Raw genomic sequence first — 24,500 nt, forward strand, 5'->3', positions numbered from 1 at the left:
GCTTTCTTCAAAAGTTGCCAGCCCTGGCAATGGAAAGCAATGGAAGATGGGTCAAGGGGCAGGGACCCTAAGAGAAATGGTGTGTGGTAGATCTGTACCAGTACAGAGTGATAAACCAACAAGTGATATATGTTTCAGGAAGATTTTTAGCATTTATAGCAATGGTTATCAACTGTACTGGAGGGATGGAATGTAAGTTGCAGAAAATTGAGGTTGTGGTGGCAGCTGTAGAGATGTATTTGGGTGTGCGAGACTTGACGTCAGAAGAGTTACAGGGTGTGGTGGTAGGACTAAATAGTGGAGTATGGTGTTTCTTTCTTTATTTTGTATATTTAAAACAAATTGTGAGTGTAGTGTTAGATGGTAGTTCATGTTTTATTTTTTTCAAGCAAAGTTATACTCCAGTCTAGTAGGTGGCGGTAATGCAACATTTATTGGATGCCAACTGCTATTAAACCTCATCGAAGAATAAACTGTGTTGTTGGAGGAAGGAAAGGAAACGGTGTGGCAAAGTCAGAAATCTAAAACGAGGAGTAATTGCCACATTAGAAAACAACACCACATCATTTACATACGGTACGAAGAAATAAACGAAGAAAAGCCAACCGAGTCCATCGTTTTTAAAGCGGGGGCCGACATGTCTGAAACATACGGTACGTTTAGTTAGCCTGTTAGCTAGCCGAAGATGGTGGAGAAATGAAGATAGTGCACTCAGGCCGTTTACCATTGAACAGAAATAATCAGTTCCGGTCTACTTAATGGGGTGGGTAATCCCATAGACGTATAGAATAGCAGCTGGTCTACTTAGTTAATTGCATTTCATTAAACCAGAAAAAAGCAGTGAGTGAAGTGTTTCGCTTTCTCTTCTGTATTTGAGCGAGCTACGTATGTAACTTCTACTGTACCTGCTGGGGTCAGGAGGCTTGTTTGTTTGCAAATGCATTCAGCCCTGGAATTTCCACTAGGCATCTTGAAATCAACACTGTCTCGTAGCCAGAAGGAGTGGGTAGAGAGTAGCGGGGTGTGCTTCCTAAAATTGTCAAGAAGTAGTTTTAGTACACAACATCGAGTCTATTGTATTGGTTTCACTCCCAGAGGGCGTTGTGTCCCACCCAAAGTTAGTCAATAAGTAACTTCTATTGAAATATTATCAACAAAACATTGGTATAGTTAACTTATGTGGCTAGTTTACGGCAGTAAGTTTAGTCATAGCTAGAAGCTGTATTTGCAGTCCTTCGGTTTAATTTAACAGACCTCCTTTTGATTTAGCTTGTTAGTCATGTGTCCTTGGGATTGAAAAGTTGGAAGTGGTGGGGTTAGCTAACTTCTCAAGTGATGCATTTTTGCTAACGACCGGGCTCTCCAACCCTGTTCCCGGAGAGCCACCCTCTAGGTTTTCACTCCAACTCTAACCTAGCGCACTTGGTTCTAATAATTCGCTGGTTGACCAACTTAATCCTGTTAGTTTTGAAGCGAAAACCTACTGGAGGGTAGCTCTCCAGGAACATGGTCGGAGAGCCCTGATCTGATGCATTTGCAATGACACCCCAGCCCCAGGGTACAGATACCAGCATCCTCATCACCTTCATAACTAGCTTGCAACATGAGATCATATCTGGAATTCGTATAAACATTTCAAACAAGAGTGGAATACTGTTTTGCATGTGACTTCCTCTGAATTTGAACAAAGATGTCTTTGAGTTACATGCACACAATAATGCGATTATTGTGGATAGTCAGATTAATATAATAGCTAACGTTAGTTCGATTAAAACTATTACATGCTTTGCAAGAACGATTTCCATAATAATGCTGTTTTACATACATACATCTGAAATCGGCTATTTTTTGGCACAAAGTTTGAATGTGAAAACTACTTCTAAGGCTACTTTGTAACTAACGTTACTGCTAAATTGTTCTGAACACACTTCACTCGCGCTAAAGAGGAAGGCTCGTTTGGCTGGTGCTAGCACTTGCTCAGATCAAATACACCGCTGGAACGCTGATTTAAGGTGTTAATATGTCCTAATAATTTGAAAGATTGCTTAGAAAAACAGGTGTTTTAATCGTTTGTATGCTTACTTCGATTTGGACCGTACACTGATTCGAAGAGAAGTAGAGTAAGGTGTTTGCATGACTATTGCATACTCTGCCTAAGGTCATAATCAGTTTAATATCAAATGATTCATGTGCATGTAAACATACTCATTTTTAAGAGGTTTAAAAGGCTGACTGTTTTTTAAGTCTATTTTTTTAATCATTTTTGGAACTTTCTGCCCCCTTTTTTGTGATATCCAATTGGTAGTTAGTCGTGACCCATCGCTGCAACTCCCTACGGACTCCGGAGAGGCGAAGGTAGAGAGCCATGCGTCCTCCGAAACACGACCCCGCTAAGCTGCACTGCTTCATAACACCCTGTTCGCTTAACCCGGTTGCCAGCCGCACCAATGTGTAGGAGGAAACACCTTACAGCTGGCGACCGAAATCAGCTTGCATGCACCCGGCCCGCCAGAGTGCGATGGGACAATGACATCCCAGCCGGCCAAACCCTCCCCTAACCCGGACGACGCTGGGCCAATTGTGCGTCTCTTCATGGGTCTCCCGGTCGCGCTGGCCGGGATCGAACCTGGATCTGTAGTGGTGCCTCTGACACTGCAATGCAGTGCCTTAAACCGCTCTTGTTATTTTCACCAATGGAAAAAAATGCAGTTTTATCTTCCTTTGACCAATGTCTTGGAATCTTTATGCCAAAATATACATTTGAACCTTTGTAAACATGCTTTGGACATGCTGTGTAGTGGTAGCTAAGTGTTTTACTGTAGCCAGGCCTATTAATTTTCTTATGCTGTGGCAAATGGATTGGTTTTTGTTTGTGTATCAACAGCACACCTTGGATACTCACTCCTCTCCTGTTGCAGCTTGCTCAACCCCCTGCTTGACACAAACGCACACTTGTCTCTCCATCTGTGTCTCTCCATCTGTCTCCACTCGATAATGATATAGTCTCTCTTTTGCTCTCTCTCTGAAATGCTACACCAGCAGGTCAACATTAGGGGTGGAGTGCTCTGCACTAATGGTACATAGAGCACAGCTGTAATAGTCATCATTGATTTACTCATGGGCTTTTTTCCCCCTTCTAAGTACTAGAAGGGATAAAGGAAAGGAGGGCAGAACAACAGTCACAGGGGAGACACGTGACTACACAAAGCAGACTAGCAGAAGCTGCATTCACTAATTCACGTTGGCTCTCAGTGAAGGATTGGGCCGACTGTCCTTTTTTTATTCTTTACCCGAACACAAAACGCATCACACAGTCTCTCGGTTAGGGGAATGGCTGTCTTCGTGTGTACACACACTGATGAAGCCCAGCACAGTAAGATAGTATATGGCTTGGCTCCAGAGGTAACACGGGTCTGATTCAGAGCAGGTGAAGAACAGGAGGATGTGTGTGTGGTCACTGATCAGGCTGTTATTCCTGCCAAATCCTGCCTGCTGTTTACTATAGCTTATACCCAACAAAATACTTGTGGTGTTATTATGGTGTAAATACAATGACTATTCCCTTCCGGGATAAGGCCTAGACAGGCTTTTCCATCGATCACGTTCACACACAGGTTGTCTTTGATAAGTGTTTCTGTTGAGAGACACACAACAAGGTGTGATTAAGGCCTCTAGTGGATACCTACCTTGCCATGAATGTGTCCTCATGGTTATGTTGCTTGAGTAAACCACACACGCTAGTATAAATAGGCCATGGTTGATTTATGGGTTGGAGAATAGCTGGCTGCGGGAGTACTTAATGTGTTTTAAATGTCACCGAAGAACGAAGGAGCAATCTCATCCCCAGCTCTTTCCTTTCATCAGTAGGAGTCGAGTCATTTACTCGAGTTATTTTTCTTAATTTTACTATTTTTTTTTACATTGTAGAGTAATAGTGAAGACATCAAAACTATGAAATAACACATGGAATCATGTAGTAACCAAAAAAGTGTTAAATGAAAATATATTTGAGATTCTTCAAATAGCCACCCTTTTCCTTGATGACAGCTTTGCACACTCTTGGCATTCTCTCAACCAGCTTCACCTGGAATGCTTTTACAAAAGTCTTGAAGGAGTTCCCACATGCTGAGCACTTGTTGGCTGCTTTTCCTTCACTCTGCGGTCCAACTCATTCCAAACCATCTCAATTGGGTTGAGGTCAGGTTATTGTTGAGGCCAGGTCATCTGATGCAGCACTCCATCACTCTCCTTCTCGGTCAAATAGCCCTTACATAGCCTGGAGGTGTGTTGGGCCATTGTCCTGTTGAAAAACAAATGATTGTCCCACTAAGCACAAACCAGGTGGGATGGCATATCGCTGCAGAATGCTGTGGTAGCCATGCCTTTCAATTCTAACAAAATCACCCAGTGTCACCAACAAACCACCATCACACCTCCACAATGCTTCACGGTGGTAACCACACATGCGGAGATAATCCGTTCACCTACTCTGCATCTCACAAAAACACAGCGGTTGGAACCAAAAATCTCACATTTGGACTCATCAGACCAAAGGACAGAATTCCACTGGTCAAATGTCCATTGCTCATGTTTCTTGGCCTAAGCAAGTCTCTTCTTCTTATTGGTGTCCTTTAGAAATGGTTTCTTTGCAGTAATTTGAGGTGCAGATATTCTAAAGAACATATCCTCTGCAGCAGTGGTAACTCTGGGTATTCCTCTCCTGGGGCGGTCCTCTTGAGAGCTAGTTTCATCATAGCGCTTGATGGTTTTTGCGAATGCACTTCAAGAAACATTCCAAAGTTCTTGATGTTCCGCATTGACTGACCTTCACGTCTTAAAGTAATGATGGACTGTTGTTTCTCTTTGCTTATTTGAGCTGTTCTTGCCATAATATGGGTTTGGTCTTCTACCAAACAGGTAGAAGGTTATCTTCTGTATACCAACCCTACCACGTCACAACACAACTGACTAGCTCAAATGCATTAAGAAGGAAAGAAATTCCACAAATGTACTTTTTAACAAGGCACACCATTTAATTGAAATGCATTCTAGGTAACTACCTCATGAAGCTGGTTGAGAGAATGCCAAGAGTCTGCAAAACTGTCATCAAGGCAAAGGGTGGCTACTTTGAAGAATCTCAAATATATTTTGATTTGTTTAACACTTGTTTTTTGGTTACTACATGATTCCATATGTGTTATTTCAGAGTTTTGATGTATTCACTATTATTCTACAACATTCAAATAAAAACCTGGAATGAGTAGGTGTGTCTAAACTTTTGACTGGTACTGTAATCTCCCAGTTAATGCAACAACTAGCCTTGAAACTCAGCGAGGGGCCTGTGTTTTTCCTGCAGCTTGACTCACGTGTGTGTGTGTGTGTGTGTGTGTGGGAGAGATACTTGTGCATCCTTCACTCTATACTACTACTACTACTACTACTGCCCCTTTCCACACACAGCCAGCCTCTCCCTCTTCAATTCCCCATTGTTCCCTGTACGGCTTGGTGGAACCCTGGCCTACGCATGCAAATGGCCCCTGACCTCTGACCTATCTGTGGTCACGGCACAAAGGCCGTCTTTGGACCGCTCTGTGTCCCACACGTCAGGGCCCCAGCCAGACGGTCATGTGCGTAGGATGGGTCAAGTATCAGACCCGGTCCAACACACAACTAGATCTGTGCAGCTGCCCCAGTGTAACCCATCTGTGTTGTGCAGATGTACTCGGTCCCGGTCAGCTATACATAGGACTGTTTGTGAATAGACTGCCTCCGTTCTTATACACTTGCCGCCATGTAGCCAGCTCAGCGTTTCCCCTAGGATCTTTTTCAGGCAGTTGTGGTGCAGTTAGCGGGGGAGGGGCAGCAGAGACAACATTTTCTACAGTTCTACACGTTTCTGCCATGGTTTATGCTGTGTTAAGCTATCTGAGTGACTCAAACATGGTAACAAAATCAATGGGGGCCCCCATGCCATGCCATTTTAGATATTTTAGGTCTTCTAGTTTTTATTTCAGTGGTTGTTAGTTCTCAAAGATGATCTTATAAAACTTCTATACAGTTGAAGTTGGAAGTTTACATACACTTAGGTTGGAGTCATTAAAGCTTGTTTTTCAACCACTCCACAAATTTCTTGTTAACAAACTATAGTTTTGGCAAGTCAGTCAGGACATCTACTTTGTGCATGACAAGTATTTGTTCCAACAATTGTTTACAGATAGATTATTTCACCTATAATTCACTGTATCCCAATTCCAGTGGGTCAGAAGTTTACATACACTAAGTTGACTGTGCCTTTGATGTCATGGCTTTAGAAGCTTCTGATAGGCTAATTGATGTCAATAGGAGGTGTACCTGTGGATGTATTTCAAGGCCTACCTTCAAACTCAGTGCCTCTTTGCTTGACATCATGGAATAATGTAAAGAAATCAGCCAAGACCTCAGAAATAAATTGTAGACCTCCACAAGTATGGTTCATCCTTGGGAGCAATTTCCAAATGCCTGAATGTACCACGCTCATCTGTACAAACATATAGTACGCAAGTATAAACGCCATGGGACCACGCAGTCATCTTACCGCTCAGGAAGAAGACGCATTCTGTCTCCTCAAGATTAATGTACTTCAGTGCGAACAGTGCAAATCAATCCCAGAGCAACAGCAAAGGACCGTGTGAAGATGTTGGAGGAAACTGGTACAAATGTATCTATAGCCACAGTAAAATGAGTCCTATATAGACAACCTGAAAGGCTGCTCAGCAAGGAAGAAGCCACTGCTCCAAAACCGCCATAAAAAGCCAGACTACGGTTTGCAACTGCACATGGGGACAAAGATCATACTTTTTGGAGAAAAATCTTCTGGTCTGATGAAACAAAAATATAACTGTTTGGCCATAATGACCATTGTTATGTTTGCAGGAAAAAGGGGGAGGCTTGCAAGCTGAATAATACCATCCCAACCTTGAACGGGGGTGGCAGCATCATGTTGTGGAGGTGCTTTGCTGCAGGAGGGACTGGTGCACTTCACAAAATAGATGGCATTACGGGGAGGGAAAATAATGTGGATATATTGAAGCAACATTTCAAGACATCAGTCAGGTGGTTAAAGCTTGGTCACAAATGGGTCTTCCAAATGGACAATGACCCCAAGCATACTTCCAAAGTTGTGGCAAAATGGCTTAAGGACAACAAAGTCAAGGTATTGGAGTGGCCATCACAAAGCCCTGACCTCAATCCTATAGAAAATGTGTTGGCAGAACTGAAAAAGCGTGTGCGAGCAAGGAGGCCTACAAACCTGACTCAGTTACACCAGCTCTGTCAGGAGGAATGGGACAAAATTCACCAAACTTATTGTAGGAAGCTTGTGGAAGGCTACCAGAAACGTTTGACCCAAATAAATAAAAGCTGAAATAATTCATTCTCTCTACTATTATTCTGAAATTTCACATTCATAAAATAAAGTGGGGATCCTAACTGACCTAAGACAGGGAATTTTTACTAGGAGTAAATGTAAAAAATAATGAAAAACAGAGTTTAAAAATGCTTTTTAGCCAAACTATTTGGCTAAGGTGTATGTGAACTTCAGACTTCAACTGTATAGACAGTCAGGGAGAGTGTTTTAAATTTATTATAAAAAAATGTTTTTGTGGTAGCCATGATTTGAATATAGGGGAAACACTGCATGTGAATGTCAGTGCAACACTCAGGCTAGTTGCATGGAGCTCACCTAGCTAGGAGCCTGTCTGTCTAGTCAGGGGTTGCGCTGCAACATTGAGTCATCGAGCCCTTTGGTCAGATCGGTGAGGGTGGTATGAGGTCAGAGGCTGGGAGACTGTTTTGGCAGGGTTCCTGGATGCTATCGCTGTCACTCAGCGTACACTCTGAGACGAGCCACACCGTACAGATAAGCTTGGCTTTTTATTGGTGGAAATCAGGAGCAGTTCCAAAGCCTGAGGAGACCGGATGATACAACTCAATCTGTCTCATAGCGAGGAGTGACGTCCTATGGGATTTACACCTCTCAGTGGTTGACAACACAACCTCTCTCATTGTTAATTTAGACGTCTCTTTTACCTCCATCCTTTTAACAAGCCGCTTTGCAAAGTAGCATCAATGTTAACATGCCGTCACACTCGCACGCAAGGTAGTGATTAGCCAGCTAATTTGGGACCGTTGGCAACTCTGTGACAGTGAGCAGCTCACGATCACAGGACGACTTAAGGATTGGTCTCAAGTTCAACCGTTTGAGCCGCTGGCGTTGTATTGATTTCTGTCCCCGCTCTCTCTCATTTCAGACTTCCTGTTTAAGTTCCTGGTCATTGGAAGTGCTGGGGCAGGGAAATCTTGCCTCCTGCACCAGTTCATTGAGACCAAGTGTAAGTAGTGCCGATGCTGGTCGCCCCCTGTCCTGCAAATACACAACACCCACATGCATCGTTTATGTACAATAATATAGAAACGTTACAAGTATCTCTGCACACTGACACACACACACACTCGCTCGCTCATGTAGCGGATGTCCACGCACACTGATGTGCAAATGAGATAAAGACCTCTAACTCCCAGTCCTGTCAGTAGCTTGAGAGAAGGGCTTTGACTGTGTTAATCTCTGGACCTGGGAGAGGCAGTAGCTCCTTAACCCTCTGGTATGCTGATGAGGCTTCTGAAGAGGCTTCTGACGCGAACTGGTCTTTTAAACAAGCACAACGCATCAGCACAATATAGATCAGCTCTGGGAATTAACCAGGAAATGTTTCTGTGAAGTCTTGGCAACTTAGACCTAATGACTAGGCAGTCACACCTACTCTTTAGTCAAGGTTGTCTTTCACAAAGCAGCCATCTGTAAAAACAGACATTGTAATAAAGGATGAGACATAAACAAACAGTGCGGTGATGTTTGGCTTCTCTCCCAATTTTTTTTGGTGGTTTTTTTTTTGGTCTCTGCCTGTGCAGTCAAGCAGGACTCCAACCACACCATCGGGGTCGAGTTTGGGTCCAGGGTGGTCAACGTCGGGGGTAAGACGGTTAAACTACAGATCTGGGACACAGCCGGACAGGAGCGCTTCAGGTAAAGATCTCCCATTGGTTACCCTGAGTGCCGTTACCGCTGACCCGTCCTCTCATTGGTTGACAGATTGTATTCTGGTTCTGTGATTGGTTAACAGTGCTTTCTGTCTGCCCTCCCCCAGGTCTGTGACTCGTAGCTACTACCGCGGAGCGGCAGGGGCGCTGCTCGTCTATGACATCACAAGGTAGGTGAACCAATGAACGACCCATTACGAACGCGCACTGATTTTACTGGTCTTACGCACACACGCACACCCACGCACGCACACACACCCACGCACACACGCACACCCACGCACGCACACACACCCATGCACACCCACGCACACACACACCCACGCACGCACACACACCCACGCACGCACACACCCACGCACGCACGCACCCACCCACGCACGCACACCCACGCATGCACACACACCCACGCACACACACCCACGCACACACACCCACGCACACACACCCACGCACGCACACCCACGCACGCACGCACGCACACACACCCACGCACGCACGCACGCACACACACCCACGCACGCACACACACCCAGGCATGGTAGTTAGCATAGAGCACGGAGAGACTGACTAGAGGTGTTTGAATTTCAACAGGCCTATGGAGAGTCTGTCAGGAGCACTTAAACACTCTGAGTCAGAGATGGAGACATTTGTATGGCAGCGCCAAGAGTTTTTATTTAATAAGCCCAGAGTTGCCATGGCACCGCCTGTCTCATAATCAAGATGGAGTGAATGGTGTACTGTCAGGTGAGCTTTAATAAAGTGTGTGATGCAGAATGACAGGGCCTGTAATAAAGTGTGTGATGCAGAATGACAGGGCCTGTAATAAAGTGGCGTCTCCAGACAGGAGGCAGGCAGGCCGGAAAGCAAAACTCCATTAGACAGTGTCAACCGAGCGAGAGAGAAGAAGAGAGCAGGGAGGGAGAGAATATGGGGAGAGGGAGAGATGGAAGCGTGTGGTGTGAGAGAGCTACGCAGAGGCAGAGGGGTCGTCATCGCTTACCTCTATGCTGACGTCATGGTTAAGCCGCCTCGCTGTGGGACATTAGTCGACACCCTTCTGCTCATTGTTTTCACGTTGCCATGGACACCAGCATGCTGTCACCATGGTGATCGGGGACTTCCCCCCAAAAAAGAGAAGGTGTGACGTGGTATCGGACTCCATCTGTCCTTGAGGAGGGGAAAGGGAGGGATGACGTTTCATATTTCTCTTCTCATTTGGAGCAAAAATAACATTAGTCCACAGAGCGAGGTTGAGAATATTAGTAGTTTTTCAACTTATCACCCCCCCCTCATCCAAGTACTTCTTCTATTTGACCTCTGATGCTGTCATGAACGCACAATTCACAACTGCTTTTTCAAAAGTGACGTCCCATTCCCTATTGAACATGCCTTTCCCTAAGGAAACGCGATTTGAATCAGTTCTCCCCTCCTGTGTCTTTCCTCTAGCCGGGAGACGTACAACGCCCTGACCGACTGGCTGACAGACGCACGGACGCTGGCCAGCCCCAACATCGTCATCATCCTGTGCGGCAATAAGAAGGACCTGGACGCAGACCGAGAGGTCACCTTCCTCGAGGCGTCCCGCTTCGCACAGGAGAATGGTAACTGTCTTGTCTGTCCATCTCTCACCCTTCTCTCCTCTACTCAGGCCGTTTCCCTGGCTCTCATTTCACAACTGTCTCTCACCCTTTCTCTCACCGTCACTCTCACCCTTCTCTCCTCTACTCAGGCCTTTTCCCTGGCTCTCATTTCACAACTGTCTCTCACCCTTTCTCTCACCGTCACTCTCACCCTTCTCTCCTCTACTCAGGCCGGTTCCCTGGCTCCCATTTCACAACTCTCTCACCCTTTCTCTCACCCTTTCTCTCACCCTTTCTCTCACCCTTTCCGCACTCCATCGCTCCCCTTTTTTCCTTTTCTCCCCTTTTTAGTCAACTCTAATCTCAGGTAGTTGTAATTTCCACAAGTTTTTAAACCTGTATTAGTTTAATTGGGATTAGAGTATCGAGTTGACTGACTGACTGTTACAGAACTGATGTTCCTGGAGACTAGCGCTCTGACAGGGGAGAATGTGGAGGAGGCCTTCCTCAAAACCGCCCGTACCATCCTCAACAAGATAGAGTCAGGTAAACAAACAGTTTACTTATGAGGTGTGTTTGTGTGTGTGCTAAAAATGTGTTTCTGTTTGATTTTCAATCTTACTATCAAACAAGTTCAATGTGTATGATTTTGGGATGTCTCATGTTGTTTACGCCTAGCGATATGTGTGTGCTCTGTGTGCCTTGGTCTTTCTTGATTTAATGTACAACTGAAGAAAAATATAAACTCAACCATTTCATTTTTTTTTACTGAGCTACAGTTCATACAAGGACAGCATTCAGTTGAAATAAATTCATTAATCTATAGATTTCGCTTGACTGGGAATACAGATATGCATCTGTTGGTCACAGATACCTTAAAAAAATATATATAATTGGGGTGTGGATCAGAAAACCAGTCAGTATCTGGTGTCACCACCATTTGCCTCATGCAGCGTGACACATCTCCTTCACATAGAGTTGATCAGGCTGTTGATTGTGGCCTGTGGAATGTTGTCCTACTCCTCTTCAATGGATGTGCGAAGTTTCTGGATATTGGCGGGAACTGGAACACGCTGTCGATCCAGAGCATCCCAAACATGCTCAATGGGTGACACATCTGCTGAGTATGCAGGCCATGGAAGACTGGGACATTTTCAGCTTCTAGGAATTGTGTACAGATACATGGGGCCTCAGCATTATCGTGCTGAAACTTGATGGTGTCCCAGTCTGTCATCCCCACATGTTTTAAGATGACTACAATCATCCCTGTTCTTAAGAACTCTTAAGGCTTCATGCCACAATGACTCCCTCCTAATAGCACTCACTTCAGTAATCATGAAGTTCTTTGGATGGCTGGTTATGGCATACATTAACTCCACCATCCCAGACACCCTGGCCTAGACCCACTCCAATTTCCATACCGCCCCAACAGATCCATAGATTATACATCCTCAATTGCTCTCCACATTGCCTTCGCCCACCTAGATAAGAGGAATACCTAGGCGAGAATGATGTTCATTGGCTACAGATCAGCTTTGAACACTATTGTCACCTCCATGCTCGTCACCGAACTTAGGACTCGGGGGTCTGAACACCTCCCTCCGCAACTGAATCCTGGACTTCCTGACGGGCCGACCCCAGGTGGTGATGGTAGGCAACATCACCTCTGCCACGCTGACACAGGGGCCCCACGGGTATGTGCTTAGTCCCCTCCTGTACTGCCTGTTCACCCACTACTGTGTGGCCACACAACACCACCATCAAGTTTTCTGAAGACACTATGGGGATAGGCCTGATCACCAGCGACAATGAGTCAGCCTACAGGGAGGATGTCAGTGACCTGGCAGTGTGGTGCCAGAGCAACAAATCCTCCCTCAATGTCAGTAATACCACCTGATCGTGGACTACAGGAAACGAGAAGGCGAGTTTAGCATGTGGGCCCTCCAATCCTCAAAAAGTTCTACAGCTGTACCATTGAGAGCATCTTGACTGGCTGCATCACTGCCTGGTGTGGCAATAGCACCGCCCTCGATCGCATGGAGCTAAAGAGGATGGTGTGGACAACCGAGTACATCACTGGGGCTCCCTGCCAACCAGGACCTCTATATCAGGTGGTGTGGAAAGAAGGCCCTGAAAATCGTTAGACTCCAACCACCCAAGCCCATACACTATTCTCTCTCTGCTTCCGAACAGCAAGCGGTACCCGGTGCATCAAGTCTGGCACCAACAGGTTCTTGAACAGCTTCTATCCCCAAGCAATAAGACCAATTGATAAGCTAAGACCATCTGAGTTAACCTTGTATCTTTTATTGACCTATTTTTATATTTCCTCTATGCACACTCGCAGGGCCCTACACACTCATAATATGCACATACATTTCTACTGACTCTACACCCACTCACAAACAAGCTGCTGCTACTCTATTTATCTTACATCCTGTTGCTTAGTCACCTTACTTACCCCTATTACATACAGTGCATTTAGAAAGTATTCCGACCTTGACTTTCTCCACATTTTGTTACATTACAGCCTTCTAAAATGGATTAAATTGTTTTTTCCCCCTCACAATACCCCATAATGACAAAGCAAAAACATTATTTAATTTTTTTGCAAATTTAATAAAAAAAACATTTTTAACTGAAATAACACATTTACAAAAGTATTGAGACCCTTTTACTCTACTTTGCCTAAACACCTTTGGCAGCGATTACAGCCTCGAGTCTTCTTTGGTATGGCGTTATAAGCTTGGCACACCTGTGTTTGGGGAGTTTCTCCCATTCTTCTCTGCAGATCCTCTCAAGCTCTGTCAGGTTGGATGGGGAGTGTCACTGCACAGCTATGTTTAGGTCTCTCCAGAGATGCTCTGGTTGTGCCACTCATTCAGAGACTTGTCCAGAAGCCATTCCTGTGTAGTCTTGACTGTGTGCTTAGGGACGTTGTCCTGTTGGAAGGTGAACCTTTGCCCCAGTCTGAGGTCTTGGAGCAGGTTTTCATCAAGGATCTCGCTGTACTTTTCTCCGTTCATCTTTCCCTCGATCCTGACTAGTCTCCCAGTCCCTGATGCTGAAAAACATCCCCACAGCATGATGCACCAAGCTTCACCGTAGGGGGATGGTGCCAGGTTTCCTCCGCTTGGCATTCAGGCCAAAGAGTTCAATCTTGGTTTCATCAGACCAGAGGGTCCTTTAGGTGCCTTTTGGCAAACTCCAAGCAGGCTGTTATGTGCCTTTTACTAAAGAGTGGCTTCCATCTGGCCACTACCATAAAGGCCTGATTGGTAGAGTGCTGCAGAAATGGTTGTCCTTCTGGAAGGTTCTCCCATCTCCACACAAGAACTCTGGAGCCATGTCGGAGTGACTATCAGGTTCTTGGTCACCTCCCTGACCAAGGCCCTTCTCCCCCCCCCCGATTGCTCACTGGCTGGGTAGCCAGCTCTAGTCTTGGTGGTTCCAAACTTCTTTAATTTAAGAATGATGGAGGTCACTATGTTCTTGGGGACCTTCAATGTTTTGGTAGCCTTCCCCAGATCTATGCTTCGACACAATCCTGTCTTGGAGCTCTACGGACAATTCCTTCAACCTCATGGCGTGGTTTAGACAGGTGTGTGTCTATCCAAATGATGTCCAATCAATTGAATTTACTACACTCCAATCAAGTTGTAGAAACATCTCAAGGATGATCAATGGAAACAGGATGCACCTGAGCTCAATTTCGGACTCTCATAGCAAAGGGTCTAAATTATTATGTAAATAAAGTATGTGTTTTTTGTTGTTTAATGTCTAAACCTGTTTTCGCTTATATAATCCATTTTAGAATAAGGCCTTAACAAACTAAATGTGGAAAAAGTCAAGGGGTCTTAATTCTTTCCGAAGTCACTGTATGTGTGTTCACATCCAGACTGTATCACATCCGGCCGTGATTGGGAGTCCCATCGGGCACCATTTGTAAATAATAATTTGTTCTTAACTGACTTGCCAGGTTAAATAAAGGTTAAAAAAAAATGCGCCTTGCCTCTGTCAGGTGAGTTGGACCCAGAACGGATGGGTTCAGGTATCCAGTATGGAGATTCTTCTCTGAGGCAGCTGAGACAGCCCAGAGGTACCACCGCACAGACCAAGCAGCAGTGTAACTGCTAGGGGCCGGACCTCACCCTCACTCTTCAGCCCCACTCCCACATGCACAAGACGTGCCCTAAAGGTCAGTAGACTGCCATGCTTCGATTAAATGTGTCTTTCGAGAATAATTTATCAAAATCTATTAACATTTCTCTCCCTCTCAGCTCGAGGTGTTTTGGGATGTGCAGGACTCTTCCCCTTATCCCTTCTGAAACCACTTACACACGTACAGCATACCTTGACCAGTCGCCATGGAGATGACCTGCAACTCCTGACCATTGGTAAGAGACTATACTTCCTGCCAAGGGAGGTTACCCAGGCTCCTGGGTCCTAGGCTGGGAAACCCTGTGGTGTGAACTGTGCTGGGAACATAAGAAGAAGAGTCCATATCTGGGATGACTGTCAGGGTCAGAGGTTATGTGTCGGGGATTTCCTGTTTTTACCCTCCCTTTGTGGTTTTTATCAACACATGCTTGCACACACACACACACACACACACAGAGTACACACACCACCTGTAACAAAGTCCATGAAGGATGAAATGCAAAACAAACTTCCTCATTCATACGCAGCCTGTTAGACTGCACTGTCAGGTTGCTTGATGATTGAAGTTCTTATGTTTTACCCATCACAGCGGGAGCACTCCCCATTCGTCTGTTTTTATGAGCTGATTTTGAACCTTTGTTTGCACTGTACTTCTTATCAAGCCTGCTTGTTCACCTTCTGATAACCGGGGCAAACCTAAGTCTCCCCAACCCGAGCGTGACTGCTCTGCAACCCTGAACAGAGCCATTTACCCACAACACCCAAGCATGAGCAGATATTGGGTCAGTTGTGAATGCTTCCTCAATTATTGTCCGACCCATTTCCCTTGATTCTTCTCCCGGCTTCAGATGTACACTTGTAACTGATTCCACCGGTCTAAATGTTACCACATGTAACTCGACCTCGGGTATAAATGGTATTGATTCTAATCTAATGGACAACTTGTCCAAGGTTTGTTTTCAATTCATGCAATTTATCAAGTGGAGTACTGGCCTTACAGGAACATTTCTTGACATTGTAGATGTATACTGTCTCCCCCCCCCTAGTCCACATGTTTCCGATCAGTCATTACTATCACCCCCCAAAGAGAAATCGATTCACTCCATGAGGCAATCAGAAAGGCCTGCGGGTCATGCCCAAAGCACAATGGTGAGTAAGGTTTCAGTTCAGTCTTTTCTTATGGTTTTCCAAAGGACCCCTTGTTATTCCACATTATCAGCTGCATATCTAATGTTACTGCTTGCCTTTGCGATGTAAAATGCTACACTCTTGTCTCGTTCTCCGGCTCTATCGCGCCCCTGGGGAGGTTATCGCCGAGAATCGTACCCCATCTTGGCCCTCTTCATTTCTCTGCTGCTCTGAGTTCACATGTAAAGACCGGTCACCGGGAGCTAGACTGGTTTCAGTGTCACTAGTGGGAAATATTCAGGTTACAGGGCCAGGCGGCTGTCTAAGATTCAACTGCACTTTTTGTTTTTACATGTCTTACACACGAAGTCTTGCCTCTTCCACCTATCATTTTCTGTCTGTCATAGAATCGGGTTATGAAACATTTAGAATTTCAGGCCCCATGTACCCTTACCTAATTCCTAAGCAATGCTACTGTTTTCACTCCACTAGGAGCAGGTTGTTACACTGAACCAGCATAGAGAAGATGGCTATCAAAATGCCACTGTGACATCATCCTGAGAAAGAATGTTCCCATTTTGTGTTTTAAAAAAGTCTGCTTTGTTATTTTTGTTTCTCTTTTGCAAGTGCCACTTTTTTTAAATTGAGATTGTTTATATACTGTATCCATAGAATTGTAAGATTTGTATTGATTGAAAAATATACTGTAATAAAAAGAGCAATTGGAAGTTAGTCATTCCTTACTGAAGAACAACTGAGGGTTTTGTCCTTTCTCTCCAAGTGTTGACTGACCTGCCAGCCAGCTGTTCTATTTTTCCTCTCCAGGGTTGTAGTAAAATGATTCCCTCTGCAATTTTATGTTGACCCATTTGTCTGCTGCCGTTGTAGGGACGATGCAACACTTGGGAGATTTACTGTGACTTCCTGAGCCCGTGTTTGTGTACAGACTACAGACTGACAGCAAATCACGGCAGTAGTGTTGCACTCCATGCTGCTCGACCCTAATACCATTGAACCCTGGTCTCAATAATGCAGAGTATTCTATTGGCTGCATCGTAAGAACTTAATCTTTGGGCTGTCAGCCTATTATTAACTTAGTCTGTCCCTAATGTCTTCTGTCCTTTCTCCACTCTGAACGGAGCAGAAACTCAGTTGTTGCTTAGTAACCATTTTAAGAACTACTGTACATCTGAATAATCTATGCTGTAAATATTTGTTTGTCTATTGGATTGTTTTTGGCAGGGAAGGTTTGCTTGTTCATTTTAAAGGTCTATTCGAAATCAACTTTGCTTTTTAATGTGGATTTTGATTTGCGGATCATGTCTTTTTAAATATGTGCACACGCGTTCATTGTTTTCAACCTGGCTGCCTATCCTCCATGGAGACAGTAGGGTACGGTTAGTGTATCAGGGAAGACTTAATATGCTAGTCTACATAGTAAAAACTTTGCCTGTCTAATTGTCTGAATTTCTGTTTGTAGGTCAGTGGAGTAACAGGCAGAGTGGGTTAATGTATCTGAAGTGGATATATTGATTGATTTTATCGATCACTGGGAGGCTGCTAGAATGACGACAGAGGGCAGATTCCAGAATGTGAAGGCTATGCTGGTTTAATACCACTAGATGGTGATATCACTACAAAAATGAATGTGTTTCCAATGTACATCACATTATCTACAGTATCAAAAAGCACAAGATATTTGTAACACTTTATTTAGTACTTCGATTTTTTGTTGTATATACACTGACTGGAATAGAATGACAGGAGACAGTAACACCTAAACTCACATCTCACACTATAGCCCCAAAAAACAAAACATTTAACAGACCATAATAGTGATATGTTGGGAGATGCAAGACTGGACATGTTTACAATGAGAAGCGGTAGAAGGTGGCGTCACAGACCTAGTTAAGTGCCTCTGGAGTTTTGGACCTATTTTTTGGCCTCTGGTTGATGTTCGAAACCCATTGTTTGTAGTATGAATGAGGTGACCAGTGAATATTAATGGAATTTCCCCCCAATTCGGATCTGTGTATTAAACACCCATTGACGAGAGAGGCAGAAGCTGAGGAAAGGCCTGGAATGGACAATGGTTTCACACTATATATATATATACACCATACAAAACAAACTTCACAGTACTGCTTTACATAAAATATATCACTGTATATTTCCATTAGCTAGATTCCTTATCAGTAACTTTTTTTCCTGTTGAGTTTACTTTATCTTAAAGTAGTTTGTATTTAAATTTTAACACATCTGGGTGTGACTAACAAGCACCGTATGTGGAGTGGAGACACATTGTCTGATATAACCTGACATTAAGTTAAGACCAGAGAATCTCCTATTTAATATCACAGTAGATGCGACCCTTTACAGGTTGCCATTACCAGACCTCTCAACAGCACTCATAGTAAGTGCACTCCATTGAACTGTGAACCACCACCAGAGTTCAATGGGCATTCGTAGTGGTGGTTTAGTCACTCTGCAGCTCAAACTGATTCTCCCAGGCAGAAGTATGGTGAAAAGTAGACAGGGATATCACAGGCAGTTTACAAGGGTTTTCTTGTGCTTGTTAGCTACTTTAGTGCCGCTCTGGGGTTGCCAGAACAGTGCATCCTTGTTATCCTCGCTCTCCACTAGTATAGGCAGGATACACAGGTGAATAACTGGCAACCCTAGTCTGCCATAAGTGCAGCCTCCAGCTTGAGACAGGGCATAGAGAGAACATTTATTTTCAAGTGCAGCAAATGTACTCATCCAGATGATTTTACTTGAACTGGTGGTTAAGAAATGAAAGTGTTAAGGGCCATATCTGCCACGCATCACCAAAATACAGTCTTTATGGGGCATAATCAGAAGGTTGAAACTCTCATTGTTGCAAATAGAAATGTAATGTGTAGAGCTGACTAGATTCCCAATTCTGCATGACAGAATGTCTGTTCTACATTATGCATTTCTATCTGAACCTTCTGTGACTTTGCAGCTTCGTGAATAAGCCCCTGGTTTCTGTAAGGGCCTGCTCCATGGAGGCTGGCAAATGAGAGGGGTCCATTCCAGAGTGACTGATGGGGTTAGGCGATGGACTGTTCAAGATGGCTGCTCTGTTGGCTACTCGAGGGACTGGAGCATTAGCAGCTGCTTGAGGACCTTGGTCTGGCTCGTCTCTCTGATCTCCCCCGCCAGGAACATCTCGTCCACCACCGTGTACACCTGGGACAGAACACACAGGACGGGTAGAAGCAGGTTAGGACACAGGTCAGCCTTCTGCACCGCTCAAACGCCCTGTACACACAGCTTTAAAAACAAAAGTGTTGGAGAACTGTATAGATCCTTCAGATTCATCTTCACCCCATTATGTATATGTGTCTTGCTGTTGTGGCACTAGATCTAATAGAGGGGGGGTTGATGTTGAGATGAGCTGATGTTTGCCATCATGTCGCTTTCTGGCACTCTGGTTTCTTTGACTTAGAAGAAATCGCAGAGCGCAGCAGCTTTCACCGTGGGCTGCGCTTCTTTAAGTTTCAGCGAGTGGGCGAATATTCAGAAATACCTTATGCAATTGACACGATAACTGCTTAAAGGGCGGTTATCAGGTGGAGAGTTTTAATTGCTTAGCATTTCCTGTAGAGGAAAACCAATCGCCACCAAACTAGTGTGGAGGAGCCTAATTGACTGTTGTAATTATGCGTCCCATCCTCGTTGCCATGGCACCTCCCCATTGCAAGGAAATAAAATACAATTTCAATGCATCTTCACCTCCCCCGGGTTTCTTCTGCTCCTTTCTCTTTCCTCTTAGCACTGAGATTGTTTGGTTTTAAAATTAAATCAACACTTTTACTCTTACCTTGTAGAAGTTGAACACCAGGTCCAACTCGCATACGTTGTGGAAATACTCATTCAACACCTAAAAGGGGGAAAAGGAAGAGGTCAGGTTTTGTTACATTAACAATGGCTCTGGTCTGAAGTAGTGCACTAGCCTATATAGGGAATCATTTGAGATGAAGCCGTGGTCATTTAAGGGCCTGAGGAAGTCCAGCATTCCAGGACACGGTGCTCTTGTGTCAAAAACACAAGTGTCAAAAATCTCAGCTGTTTTCCTTCACAGCCACATTCCGCCTGTCCCTCGGACAGGGAGCACAGTGCGAGCTGTTCCACTGTTTCCCCTCGACCCGGGAGGAATGCCACCCAGGGAATGCTTTTCGGGAACAAAGAACACCAGAGACCCCCCCCCCACTTTGTTTTGGTCTTACTTTTGCAGAGAAGCGAAAGACGATAGGGGGCGTATTACACTGGGTAAGATGGCATAGAAAATAGAGACCCACAGTGGAGGTGTCATAATACCCAGTGTTTTTCCCCATAGGGGATTTTAGGAGCATTTAAAATAAGGGCTGTGTTTCGTGTAGGCTTACCCCGGAGTGACATTTTGATGAATAAAATTTCTCGGACAAGGTGACTTTTCAATATATTCAGCTCTATTTACTCTCAGATTCAAAAGTGCTAATTGGCATCAACGTAGACATCATGCAAAACTACAAATCCCTGCATGTCATCTCTAGCTGACACCTTTGCTAACTGGTATTGTCAATTTAAAAACTTGCACCATTTAAAAAATGTTGCCAATTTATTCATGTCTAAATTTAGATAGTTAATCCAGAGATTTGCCTCGATTCGGCATTCTCGTCCAGATTGTCACGGCAACTTGTAGTTCTTTATGGTAGCCACATTAACGGTTCATTTGTTTTCTTTATAGTTGAATATATTGATTGATAAGACACATTGTCCTAGAGAGATTTACAGTTATCAAAACGTCACGCCAGGGTATGCCTGCACGAAACAGCCCGTATTTAAGTGTTTCTAAAATATCCTATGAGAGACATTAATGGTGGATAAACAATTGGAACTATTTCGACCTGACCGCTACGTTTTCTGGGTATTATGACTCATGCTGTGGTACTCTGTATTCCAAAGAGCTCTGTAGGAGCACATCGTTACAATAGTTTACTAATAAAATATGCCTAATCATTCAGCTATTAAGGTGTAAATTTGATTAGCCCACATTCCTTCACATAAACCAGCCGAAGAGTCATTGACCTAAAACAGCTCCCACATTGTGGGTCATCATAATTAAACAGTCTATGTGTGAGTTGATGTGTTTTAGTGTCATACCTCCACAAAGTTGTGAATGCCCTCCAGGTATGCCAGGTTGTTGTCTGTCACATCCACGCATATACAGAAGTACAGACCTGCATAGCGCCTATAGATGATCTTGAAGTTCCTGAACTGGAGACAAGACAGACAAGCATCTCAATATGTGGTTTTGATTTTTCATCTATGAATAATTACAGTATTGAAATTGACTTGCAAGCAGTACTTTTTCCATTTACAATGAAATATTAAATTAAACTTGGTTAACCAATTAGTGCTACAGCATATCAGTAGAAAATAGCCTTTTATCCACCGTCTCGTCAGTGTCAAAATGTATGATACAATTTAGGCCCGCGTCACTATAAAGCCAAGTAAACTGTTTGTCAAATGCAGCTCCAGACCTTGAGTTATAGTCCCTGGTTGCTTCCAGCCATTCTAGAATGGCCAGATAGTGACAACGAGTACAATTGCCAGAAACTAATAGCCTACATTAGGGCACACACGTGGCATCATGCAAAGCCTTACCTCCACAAAGTTGGTGTGCTTGGCATCACGGACAGTCACCACAGCATGTACCTCCTCAATCAGCTTCTGTTTCTCGTCGTCATCAAACTGCATGTACCACTTGGCCAGTCGGGTCTTCCCTGCTCGGTTCTGAATAAGGATGAAGCGGATCTGTATGTCAGGGGAGGAGAGAAAATGAAGCGTGAGAAATGTTCTGCCGTCTAGTACAGTGGGTCTCCAACACTGTTCCTGGAGAACTACCCTCCTGTAAGTTTCCACTCCAACCCCAGTTGTAACTAACCTGGTTCAGTTTATCAACAAGCTAATTATTAGGGTTTGAGAGCCCTGATATTGTAATGTAGCTTGTTACATCCCTGCTATAGTAACGTGGCTAGTTACATTCCTATATTCTCTACTCGCAATATAACGTTAGCCACGCGAGCCTAGGCCTTGATGTAATGTAGTTATAGAACTTGATTTTCGCGGTTTCTCTTGTCAGAGAGTCATAGGCGTTCTACACACCTCATTTCCATTTGAACATTCTGAAACCTTGAACCCTTGCTAGCCTGGTCTTGGATATGCCTTCTCAGATCTAACTATGGGTTCACTGGACGTTATCACCACTCCTATGCACCATCAGTTTCACCTCATACTATAACAAAGCACAAACAGTGCATTTCTGAGCATGGCTGATTGGATAAGAGTGTGCAGACGGATGTGCATTCCTTTACAACGCCTAGATTACTAGCTAACGTTAGCTAGCCACGCCCTGTCAGGTAAATATATATAGCTAGCTAGTTATGTTCGATAGCTAACGTTAACTAGCTAGGTGGCTAACTAGTCTAACGTTACTGCTGACATACATACAAGCCAGGCAGTTGCTTCGTAAAACAAAGTCGGGCGCCGGATATAGCTAATTGATCCATTTAAATCGATAGGTTTGTTTAATTCGAATATATAACGTTATCTAGCAGGCTATGACTTCTAGGCGTCTCATACATTTCACATGATACTGGCGAACGAAATTAGCTCGCTAGCTAACGTTAGAGCAAAGCAATTGGCCACAAAATGTACCCAATTGCAAACATACCATTGTCTTTTCTTTGAGTCGGTTGTTTTAAACAATATCAATTCCCGTAGCCTGGTGATTTATATATTTGATTTGACATAAATTCTCAAAATGATAGGATTGTTTTGACGACCGATTGCCCGCTATCTTCACGAGAATGATGTACAGGAAAAGGTGCATGGCATTGTGGGAAATGTAGTTTTCTCAGACCCGTAAAATCGTTCTATAAAAAGTTAAGAAATTTGTATTTCCCTACTAGAACCAGCATGCACCCCTCTGTGCCTTCTTGTGTCAGCTGCGGATTCGTATGGTTTAGGTTTGACCAATCAAGCAACAAAAAAAGTCAGCAAGGGAAAGTGCAAATTTTGCAGTATTAATCATTTACAGGCACTTTGACTTATTATTGTATCTTATGGCACATTACATTTTGTTGACATCACTTCAAGTATTTTGGTAAAGTATCACTTCAAGCTAAGTGCTATGGTTTTTGTGAGTTGTCGTAAGCTAGGAGGAATTCAATTATCTAAAATAAAATGGAAAATTGCGTTATAGTGTAGGCTGTCATTGTAAATAAGAATGTGTCCTTAACTGACTCGCCTTGTTCAATAAAGATTTTTTTTTAAATATCTTAATAAAAAATAAAATATTATAGGCTACCACTGTGCTTGACTATGAAAAGGAAAAAAGAGACAGATATATAATCAATATGTCTCATATAATTTTGACCTATTCCATTATCATGGATTTCTGTTGACCCTATTAAACCCGAGGGAAGACACCATGCTACTTTAAAATGTTTCCATAGTCCAAATGAAACATACATTACAAACTCTCTGACATCATGCCTTCAACCACAAGGACTATTTGCAGGGTGTAACATTGGCTATTATACCGGCAGATTGGGACACAACACTAAATCTCAGCAAAAACAACAAAACACATGTTAATATATATAAATATATATATATATACATGTTGTCTTTCAGAGCCTGTGACTTTCACACCGAAGGTAGGGAATACTCTTTTCTTCCCAACCCCACACCAAGAAGTCTCAAAATGGAGGGTCAGCCATTTGTGTTACATCATTTGGCTGTTTTCTGCAAAGTCAGGGCCCATGAGTTTGTTAACTGGTCTGGTGGGTAGTCGATCCACTGCAGAACATTGTCCAGACAGTTTGGACAGCTCCTCTGTGCCGTGCGTTGGGCCAGGGAGGCCGAAGGGGGGGAGGGCGGTTGATTGTCAGGGATTGCACAACTGTGAGGGGGAGGAATGTGCATGCCCCTGGGACCCAGAAATATTTCAGCTGCATACAGAGAGAGTTGAGATGGGATAGAGAAAAAGGGGGGAAACCAAGTAGAAAACATGGCTTCTTCTCTCGTTAGACTGCTTTGCTGTGTTGTTTTCCAATGGTTTTCCAAGGCTGTTGTGTCTGTTAAATGAATAGGAGCGTATGAAACAGTTCAGAGCATTTCCCAAATGTCATACTTTGGTTAAAAAACTAAACACTTTCAGAAAGGTCTTGGTCAGAGAGATCGGTATAGTTGGGCTCGCTTGTCGCAGTGAGTGGCCAGTAGTAGTTCAGTTGTAGAGGAGAAAATGTAAAACAGGGACAGATTATGAATGAAACTTTGACCCCTGCTAATCTTGCTCTGTGTGACTGAGGTCATTTAAATATTGCTGTGAACTCACTGACTAAAATGATTGGACCGCAAGCAGCTTGTTGACTCGGAGTGCTGTACTTTCAACTTGTGTGTTTAAAGGGAGGATGTTCACCTATCATAAAACATTAATACAAAGATCAAGAGTAACTGTTAGAGTATGTGGACTGTTTG

The 24,500-nt window shown here is 43.9% G+C and overlaps 2 protein-coding genes across 4 annotated transcripts; one reads left to right on the top strand and one right to left on the bottom strand.

Moving 5' to 3' along the window:
- The first annotated feature begins 449 nt into the window (after window positions 1-449).
- LOC118397134 (ras-related protein Rab-4B-like) lies at window positions 450-19,081 on the top strand. 2 transcript variants are annotated; one of them, XM_052467306.1, is made up of 9 exons: window positions 450-653; window positions 8,289-8,369; window positions 8,947-9,061; window positions 9,183-9,245; window positions 10,525-10,679; window positions 11,109-11,204; window positions 14,680-14,856; window positions 14,939-15,055; window positions 18,934-19,081. In XM_052467306.1, the coding sequence occupies exons 1-7, from the start codon at window positions 638-640 to the stop codon at window positions 14,793-14,795; spliced, it is 642 nt and encodes a 213-aa protein (XP_052323266.1). In that variant the 5' UTR covers window positions 450-637; the 3' UTR covers window positions 14,796-14,856; window positions 14,939-15,055; window positions 18,934-19,081. The 2 variants fall into 2 exon arrangements, with proteins under 2 accessions (XP_052323266.1, XP_035647515.1); XM_035791622.2 differs by lacking the exon at window positions 18,934-19,081 and having other exon boundaries at window positions 14,939-17,231.
- On the bottom strand, window positions 17,644-22,932 carry ap2s1 (adaptor related protein complex 2 subunit sigma 1). 2 transcript variants are annotated; one of them, XM_035791624.2, is made up of 5 exons: window positions 22,690-22,932; window positions 21,621-21,770; window positions 21,117-21,230; window positions 19,795-19,854; window positions 17,644-19,160 (listed from the first exon to the last, which is right to left on the bottom strand). In XM_035791624.2, the coding sequence occupies exons 1-5, from the start codon at window positions 22,690-22,692 to the stop codon at window positions 19,059-19,061; spliced, it is 429 nt and encodes a 142-aa protein (XP_035647517.1). In that variant the 5' UTR covers window positions 22,693-22,932; the 3' UTR covers window positions 17,644-19,058. The 2 variants fall into 2 exon arrangements, with proteins under 2 accessions (XP_035647517.1, XP_052323267.1); XM_052467307.1 differs by lacking the exon at window positions 22,690-22,932 and adding an exon at window positions 22,122-22,335.
- Between the last annotated feature and the right edge of the window lie 1,568 nt (window positions 22,933-24,500).

The sequence above is a fragment of the Oncorhynchus keta genome, chromosome 18 (genome assembly GCF_023373465.1).
Source record: "Oncorhynchus keta strain PuntledgeMale-10-30-2019 chromosome 18, Oket_V2, whole genome shotgun sequence".
Taxonomy (NCBI): Eukaryota; Metazoa; Chordata; class Actinopteri; order Salmoniformes; family Salmonidae; genus Oncorhynchus; species Oncorhynchus keta.